This window comes from Otolemur garnettii, unplaced genomic scaffold (genome assembly GCF_000181295.1).
Source record: "Otolemur garnettii isolate 467f Iridium unplaced genomic scaffold, OtoGar3 scaffold00009, whole genome shotgun sequence".
Taxonomy (NCBI): domain Eukaryota; kingdom Metazoa; phylum Chordata; class Mammalia; order Primates; family Galagidae; genus Otolemur; species Otolemur garnettii.
The window spans coordinates 36,225,110-36,234,756 of NW_003852404.1; the positions used below are offsets into that span (position 1 = coordinate 36,225,110).

A 9,647-nucleotide genomic window follows, 5' to 3' on the forward strand; every position below is an offset into this window, starting at 1 on the left:
ACATTTTGGGGGTTTTTAACTACAGATAAAAAGTCCCATTCTTTTAAACTCTGTTTCTTTCTCCTCCTGCTCACTATTCTTTTTTTTAATGGACTTCCTTGTTTGGGGCAGATTGCTGGGAGGATTTTCTTGATAGTATTTCCAGTACAACTTGCAGAGAGAGGAACAGCAGAAAACGCCCAGTGAAATCAGCCCTACTTCATTTTACTGGGTATGGCTCAGTTACTGCATTGTGAAATAAATGTTTCTGACAGGTATATGATAGCTGGCTATTTAGGAACACAAGAACAAAGGCTTCTTTGTTCACCCAGTGTCAAAGCTCTTGTTATTTTCAGTGGACCAAATTTGGGGGCATTTTTCTTGTTTATACTTAACTAAACATAAAGGGTCTCGGCTGACATATTGGTTCTATTCAGTTACTAGGAAGCATTTTGTCCTTCACAGATAGTTATGATAGAGTGGCAATATAGATGCTGTGTTCAGATGGAATACTTATGTGCTTATTTTCCCTGTCTGAGGAATAAGGAAGAAATTACATCTCAGACTTCAAATCAAAGAGGAATATATATATATTTTTTTGATGCTGGGAATTTTAAGGGAAACTCAAGCAACTTGAAGGAGGAAAAGCCAGACTATATATGCACATGAAATTAATATTCATATATATCATGACAGTTATAATAATAAATATGATTGCTGATTGCTCAGTAAGCAAATGACGATGAGGTATGCCTTATTTGGGATACTTGTAGAACACCACCTTTTATAGAGAAGATTGTTTTTCTCCTAAGGCTGAAGTTCAGTCCCTAAGTCCAATTACCAACTCAAGAGATACAGGATCATTGTAGAGTTTTTCATTATTAGCAGGAGACATTTTATTTTTAAAATTGTTTCCCCGAACAAAATAAAAACCAAAGGGAATGTAGATTATACCCCTACTGTCATCATCATCATTTCTCTCTTAGCAAGTCTTGAATATCCGAAATCTACTAGGTTAAATCTTTGGAAAGTAAATTTAATTTTTTGGGCATGTTGTGGTCAGGCACAATTCTCTAGCAATGCTAATGAGTTACCCCCTTTAACTCACCATGTACTTTGTATTTCTAGAATCTTTTTCAAATCCATTTACAGATACAATTAAAAGCCTGGATTTCTTTAAATATTGAGCCACTGTTCCATTTTATCCATGAGTCTAGCCAAGAAAAGCAACTGGGTATTTTCTTATATTGGATAATTTAGCCTCACTCAGTGAATTTTAAAGTAATCACAGGATCTGTAATAGTTGTGCTTGTAGGAAAATCACAGTCTTAGGCAACTATCAATAAGATTCAAGAGCAATACAGAGAAAATACTTCTTTGTGGCACTAATGTCAAATCATTTTTATCTAACCCAAACCACAGAAGTGCTTTGGAAGAGTTATTTAAGCAAGGGAAATCTTTTATGATTGATAAGGAAATAAAATTATTGTAGAAAATGTAATTGTGTGAGAAGTACATTACACCAGGAGTCCTCAAACTATGGCCCACATATGCAGCCCACCTAGGACATTTATCCCAGCCTGCCAGGTATTTTTGCTGCCGCTGCCTGTCCTGCTTAGCAGCCGACTCATCCTGGGGCCCACAGTTGGCCCTCCAACAGTCTGGGGGACAGTGAACTGGCCCCCTGTTTAAAAAGTTTGAGGACCCCCTGCATTACACAGTATGAAAAAGGTGTAATGTAACAGAAGACTGGAAATAAGACTTTTCTTTAACGATGGACACATTTGTATGAGGATGGTCCAAGGGGCTGGACAGAGGCTTATTTAGACATGGAAAAAATTTCTTTAGAGAAATCATTTTAGTATTAGAGAAAAAAATTGCATTAAAAATAATTTATAGAATAAATTAAGTGAGCACAACTTCTGTGTTTGGTCAGTAGTTAAGTTTGTGCATTTTTAGTTTAAAGACCTACTGCCACACATTATTCATGTATGTCACAAGTATCATTACATAGAACAAAGCATTTCTACAAAATCTTCCATCATAAAGTGGTAATAATTTCTTCCTCCAAGGGTAGTTCTAATGAAGAAATTCAATAATATGCATATATGAAAAACCAGCAGCATGCTTTTCTTCCCCCTCCTTCCATACACTTCCGTGTGGGGAGCTGAGAGGGATTGAGGCGTGCCCACATGGCACAGAGGGATGGGTGTAGATTGAAAATATTTGTTTCTTGTTCATCTCTTTGTCTAGGTTCTAAGCATCTGTCTAAGGTGTGTATTTATTTTCTGTTGATCAGGAAAGAAAACCCACATAGTGATTTATCCAGCTGGTTTTCCCCAGGACTTAATTTCTCCAAGGCTCTGTCACTTAATTTCACTAGGAGTAGAAACCACAATTTAATTACAGTAGAACCTCTCTAAGCTGACCACCCAGGGAACTGTAACAGAGTGGTCAACGTGGAGAGGTGTTCAACATAAGGAACTAGGTCTACTGTACTGGTATATACATGTAGTACATATCCAATCTATGAAAATTAGGTCCACTTGAGGTGGTCAGTGTAGGGAGATGGTCAACTATGGAGGTTCTGCTGTATTATAATTAGTAAGCAGAGTTGGTTTCTGAATGGAGGATCCTCAGAATATTATTATAAGAGTTGTCCTATTCTGAGGCATTTATAAGATGATCAAAATGAGGTATTACTTTGGTAGGAATGGGCCATATATGATATCCCTTTGTGGATTAAAAATGAACTGATAAGCATTAAACCTAATTTTTTAAGTTTGGCCAGGGAATACTTTAAACCATCAAATTAAAAAGATGTTTAATAAAAGATTATTTCTGTGTATATGAATGAAGTTTAATTAATTTTAGGGGAGTAAAATTAATTGAGACAAAAAAAAAGTAGAGGTGTGGCTCGGCGCCTGTACTCAGTGGCTAGAGCACCAGCCACATACACCAGAGCTGGTGGGTTCAAATCCAGCCCAGGCCTGGCAAACCACAATAACAACTACAACAAAAAAATAGCTGGGCATTGTGGTGGGCACCTGTAGTCCCAAATACTTGGGAGGCTGAGGCAAGAGAATCGCTTAAGCCCAAGAGTTAGAGGTTGCTGTGAGCTGTGATGCTACAGCACACTACTGAGGGCAACACAGTGGGACTCTGTCTCAAAAAAAAAAAAAAAGTAGAGGTGGCTGCTATGTACATATGTGCTCAGCTTGCATTGTCAGTAGTCTGGGATGTGATGTTTCATGGTAAAATGTTGAAGTGTAAATCTTAAACTTAGCAATGTGAAATTAATTTATTCAACAAGCTGAGAATAAAGTAGTGAATAAGACGGCATGTTCTCTGTTCTCATGTGGCTTTTCTGATTTTTACTGTGAACTAAGATAATATTTGCATGCAGGAGAAATTTCTCTACATTTTTGAAGGTTAAAAGTGATTTGATGTTTTAGCTTTATGTTTTTGAAATCTTTAAATCAGGCGTCCTCAAACTATGGCCCGCGGGCCACATGCAGCCCGCCAAGGACATTTATCCGGCCCACTGGGTGTTTTTGTTGCTGCTGCCTGTCCTGCTTAGCAGCCGACTTTTCCTGGGGCTTGCAGTCTGGCCCTCCAACGGTCTGAGGGACAGTGAACTGGCCCCCTGTTTAAAAAGTTTGAGGACCCCTGCTAAATTTAAAAAGCATAAGTCTGCCTTGTTTTGGACTTTTTTCTTGTTATGGTCTCTATCTACCAGGACTCTGACAGAAACTTGCAGAAACTTATCTGAAAACTTGCTGTTTTAATGTTCCAAATATCACATGACATCACAGTAGGAAGGATGTTGTACAAGCCATGGTGGTCTAGGAGGAATTGGTTCCCTCACCTCCCTGTTTTCGGGTGGTCTTTGATATCAGACCAAGTAAGGTCAGAGCAGAATGATATAGCTAGTAATGATATAGCCTCTCTTCCAAGAGAGGACCCCTGGGAGGACAAAGGAGGTGAATAAATGTCAGCTGCTCAGAAATTCCTTTTTTCTGGAAGACAGCATAAGCAGAAGAAGGGGTGATGCTGGGGATCGTTCATTATGATGCATTCGCTGCCACCATGCAGGCCCATCAGAGCTGGGTGGACCTATGGGCCATGCTATTTCAAGTCTCCAGTGTATTGTGAAATATTTATAGGGCTCATTAATTTTTTTCTTTCCTGTTATAGATCCATGGCCACTAGAGTTGCTGATTATTATATCTCTGGTCTGAAGGGAATTATAGTTGAGATTTCATGGATTTTTCTTGACAAAAAGGACTAAAATAGAAATGTAGTTGTATGTAATTGTAAGCTATACATTTAAGGTCTTCTTATCAGAAAACTGAAGCCTATAAGCTGAAATACCTGACACAAACATCTCTCTTCCCTCACCATAAATCTTGCACTAATCCCATCGTTATTATCTTCTCTGCCATCTGCTCCCATGCTGGCAAGGCGTTCTCCTGGGCATGCGCTCATTCTCTCCTCTCCTTTATTAACTGTGGATCAGGAAGGCCTGAGAGAGAGCAGGCATTACCATCTATCCCCATTCTAATCTGAACCCCTTTCATGTTTAGCACTAAATTGCTTATTGTTTTATATATCTGTGCTCACCACAGGGCATAATAAATGTTTGAGATGATGGACAAGGACCACATTTTTGTGGGGGAGAGATTCTCTTTTACTCTTAGCAGCAAAATGGTTTTCTAAGCTTCTGTGCCCATAATTTGGTGCAAAAGATAGATGAACATAGTAAATAAATGGTGACATTTCATTCCTAGAGACATGTTTTCTAAAAACTAGTTTGAGAAGAATGTTGTCATTCTTAACATGAATTTAGTGATAATGGATAAAACACAAATCTCATGTTTTGTTGAATGTTTAAATATGTGAAATTAAAATTTTTGTTTGCTTGCAATGATGTCAAACAGTTGTTCTCTGTTTAATTATTGTTGTGTTATTATTGTTCTTATAGCTCAAAGCATTCAGTAAATCAGGGTTCCAAGGCGAATGTATAGATTTTACAAAAGAAATATTTAATTTGACTTCATTCACGCCGTCTTCTTTTAAAGTTCTTCGGGGATGGTAAGTATGCTTGTTGAGTGTTTTCTGTTGTTATTTAAGGACTGAATTTTTTCTAAGTTTACAGAGATTTAACTTGTTGTATTTTTTGCATGCACAATAAGTTTTTAAGATTTTTCATTTAAAAATGAACTGGTTAGCTGTTAACTAGCCTATATTAATTTTGCTGAATTTGTTTTTTGAGTTTTTATAGAGTACAAAAAAAACAGAGCACTGATTAATAAACTTCGGGAACCTTTTGTGGTTTGTTTCTCACTGTTAGGTTATTTCCCAAATATTTTGAATGTTTATATTGTACTTTTACTAGATAGCACAACAGAATGCTATAAAAGATAACTAGTGTTTTTATTCATGTAAGGTACGTTACTCCTAAATTTATTTTGTTTACTTTTTTGTTTGTTTAGGTATTTATTATCCTCATTTCACAGGCGAGGAAACCAATTAAGAGTTAGGGTTCCCAAGCCAAATGTCAGACCCAGTAGTTTTTTGAGCTGTTTTTGTTTTTTGCTTTGAATCTTATATTCATCTAACTGCAAAACATACTGGACCTTTTTCATAGGTCTATGAAGTTGTATGTGATTTTGAAGGCTAAAATATATTCTGTCATATTTTTTTATTGTGGTAAAATGTACATAATGTAGAGTTTATCATTTAACTTTTTTTTTTTTTTTTTGAGACATAGCCTCAAGCTGTCGCCCTCAGTAGAGTGCTGTGGCATTACAGCTCACAGCAACCTCTAACTCCTGGGCTTAAGCGATTCTCTTGCCTCAGCCTCCCAAGTAGCTGGGACTTCAGGCACCTGCCATAACGTCCGGCTATTTTTTTTGGTTGCCCCTGTCACTGTTGTTTAGCAGGCCAGGCTGGGTTTGAACCCACCAGCTCAGGTGTATGTGGCCGGCACCTTAGCTGCTTGAGCCACAGGCACCGAGCCTATCATTTAACATTAAGTGTACGATTCGGTGGCATCTCTGTGTACCATTTGTCTACTTAACGAGCTAGCATAAAGTCTTTCTATTCTTTCTTCAGAATGTCTGTGTTTTCTTTCTTGTACTGTTAGAGAACTAGATGTTCTGTTTTTCATTTGGGGAACTTCAGTCTCCTCATCATCCCTGCTGTCTTATTTTCAGTGTTTACCAACAATCGTAGGCCAATTATTTGTCCTCAAATCCAGTTTAGTATTTTTCCTAATCTGATTTGATCCCTACCATCATTCTCTGGTACCAGTCCAGTCAAGTTCACACTCTTTCCAGGCTTTCCCACCAACTGGTCTCTCATTCCCTGTCCTCTCCGTCCTGTCCGCATACCGTGCCCCTCTCTTCCCTTGCCCTCTTCTAACATTTGCTCAGCTGTTTGTTTTCTTCTTCACCTTCTATACCAGGGGTCAGCAAACTATATATAAAGGGCCTAATCGTAACTATTTTCAATTTTGCTAGTGAATAAGTCAAGCAGGTCTTTCCCCCCTCACATTTCCCACAGCTCTTCTGAAGTTCACAAATACAAAGCTCTCATTGTATTTGTTGATATTGGACTCCCTTGTGTATAGGGAGTAAAAAGCAGCTGTACACAGAGCACAGACAAGCAGGCATGGCTGCGTTCCGATGCAACGTTATTTGTGGACATTGAAATTTGAATTGTATGTATATATGTGTGTGTGTGTGTATACATATATTTTTTTTTTGGAGGGGACAGAATCTCACTCTGTTGCCCTGGGCTAGAATGCTGTGATGTTGTAGCTTACAGCAGCTTTAAACTTCTAGACTCAGGTCATCCCCTTGCCTCAGCCTCTGAGTAGCTGGGACTACAGGTGTGCACTGCCACACTCAGCTACTTTTTTCTATCTTTATTTTTATTTATTTATTTTTTTAAGACAAAGTCTCATTTTGTCACCCTTGGTAGAGTGCCTTGGGACTATCGGCACCCTCTACAACACCTGGCTATTTTTAGTGATGAGGTCTCGCTCTGGTTCAGGCTGGTCTTGAACCCGTGAGCTCAAGCAATTCACCTGCCTCAACCTCCCAAGTGCTAGGATACAGGCATGAGCCAGTGCACCTGGCCTATATATATTTACATGTCATGAGACAGTCTTAATTTTTTGAAACCCTTTAAAAATGTGAAAACCAGCTTTAGCTTATGGGCATGTGAAAATAAGCAGTGGGGCACCTTTGGCCTACATGCTATAGTTTGCTAACCTCTGCTTCATACCAAAGGTCATAGGTCTCCTCTACATCTAGCCAACAGATGTCATTTGTTTGACCTACATGCTGAGTTAAAAAAAATTTTGTATCAATACTTACATTCAGGATATATTCCAGGAGTATCTGCTTTTACCTTTTCTTTAAAAATCAGTAAATTGGAAGACTTTTGGAAAGCTTTAGCCTTTGTCAGTAATTACTGAATTGAGCAGAGCACGGATGTGCTCTGTTGAATTGAGCAGAGCACGGATGTGCTCCCCAGTGTACCTAGTCACTGCCATTCTCAGTTCTTTTTACCCGGTACACAACTCACTTGTATCACCTGTCTGGTCTCCTGTAGTTATATAGGCTTGTGAGCCCTGCTTAATACTAATCCAGTTATATCCTTTAAGGTTCCCTCTACCCTTATTCTTTCTGTTAACCTTCTTGATCCTAAATCAAGCAGTCTTTTTCCTCCCCTATTTTCTGTAGCTTTTCTGCTTTTTGAGCCTCTTTGTATTTGTTAATGTTTGAATACTTACCTCTAAAAAGGTTATAAAAGTTTTATAACATTAAAACAAGTCACCAAAGTTAAATAGTTTGTTTCCAAGTCTTTGGTAAGAGAGAAATACGTATGTCAAGGACCTGAAATAATTTTGTTACCATTTACTTGACCTGAGATAATTTTGTTACCGTTAACTTGACCTGAAATAATTTTGTTACTGTTAACTTGGCTCTGAGTTTCTCTCCACTAAAATAAAAGAAAATATTTTGCAAGATTTAGATTCATTTCTTTTCATATAAAGCATTGAAATTTTTCTGGAGGAAAATGTGTTTCTCCTGATACTTAAAGATGTCTAGGACAAATTAGTCATGGATGTCTAATACAATTAACGTTTAATAAAACAATACCAGTACCTTGGAGAATGTGTAAACACCTGGAATGCTCCGGAGACTTGAATGTGAGCCCACCGTTTCCTAGCTGTGTAACCTGAGGCAGATTGGGTCATCTCTCCGAACCTCAGCTTCCTCATCTGAGAGGAGGATAATAGTACCTACCTCAAAAGATTCTTTTAAGAACTAAGTAAAATAGTATACATGAAAGGCTTAGCTTCATGCTGGCACTTTGAAAACATTTGATAATTACTGACTATAAAATGCTTATTACATGAAATACATGTCAGTAATTTATAACGTCGTAGAGCATTTCTGTGGTTATCCAAAGTTAACCTAGTGTACAGTCCCAATGATCTTAAATTATAGGACTAGAACTTAAATACCCCAAAACTAAAGTAACAGTAGCCAATTAATTTCTCTTTGGTTCATTTTCAAAAGGGCATTTTTTTTTTTTTGAGACAGTCTCACTCTGTCTCCGTGGGTACATTGTCATGGCATTATAGGTCACAGCAACCCCAAACCCTTGGACTCAAGCAATCCTCTGACCTCAGCTCCCCATGTAGCTGGGAATATAGGCACCTGCCACAATGCCCGGCTAGTTTTTCTATTTTCAGTAGGATGGGGGGTCTCACTCTTGCTCAGCCTGGTCCTGAACTCCTGAACTCAAGTAATCCTCTCATCTCGTCTTCCTAGAGTGTTAAAATTACAGGCGTGAGCCACCTCACCTGGCCTTAACAGGGCATTTGTTAACTGAGCTTTATTTGAATGCTTTATTGAGCTTAAATCACCATCAAAGATTTCTAAAGGGTTTTTAAAAACTTTGCGTTAGTTATTGGATGTCAGGTGACAGATTTTATATGCCCTCCTGTGATTTAGAAGTCTACCTCCTATTACCCAGACTGAATACAAGCTCATCATTAAACAATTATTGGGGGGTTCTTGTGGAGGTTCCCAGAAAGGACGTCTAATTAGTTCAAGTACTTAATAATCACCATAATTTGATCCCAAAGGTTTATGATTAAACACACAAGAAGAATGTCTTTAGCTTAAAGCAGGTGTCTTCTCACTTTCAATTTCAGCTCTATCATTTAATAGTTGGGAGAACCTTGGACAAATCACATCATCTTTCTAGTCCTTAGTTGTGTTACCTGTGAAAAGGATATACCTTTCTGACACACAGAATTATTGAAAGCACAGTGAAATAGTGTATGTGAAGGGCCTAGCCTAATGCCCGGCACCTGGTGGGCAGGCAGTGAATGACAGTGGCAGCTGGTTTTTGTGTTGTTTTTATTGTTGTTGTTGTTTTTATTAAATCATAGCCATGTACATTAATACTCTCATGGGGTAGAGTGTACTGTTTCTGTATACGATTTGAAATACTTTCATCCAACTGGTCAACATAGCCTTCATGTCTTTTTCTTAGTTATTGTGTTAAGACATTTATATTCTATATTTAGAGAGATTCACATGTACCCTTATAGGATGAACCATAGGTGTGATCCCACCAAT

At 38.1% G+C, this 9,647-nt stretch overlaps 1 protein-coding gene across 1 annotated transcript in view; it reads left to right on the forward strand.

Annotated features, from left to right (window-relative positions):
- The window catches only part of CRYBG3 (crystallin beta-gamma domain containing 3), a 115,905-nt gene that overhangs the window by 75,831 nt on the left and 30,427 nt on the right, over positions 1 to 9,647 (forward strand). The window contains exon 16 of the mRNA XM_012801491.2: positions 4,964 to 5,073. Within this exon, the coding sequence (XP_012656945.1) occupies positions 4,964 to 5,073 (110 nt within the window). The remainder of the gene's footprint in view (positions 1 to 4,963; positions 5,074 to 9,647) is intronic.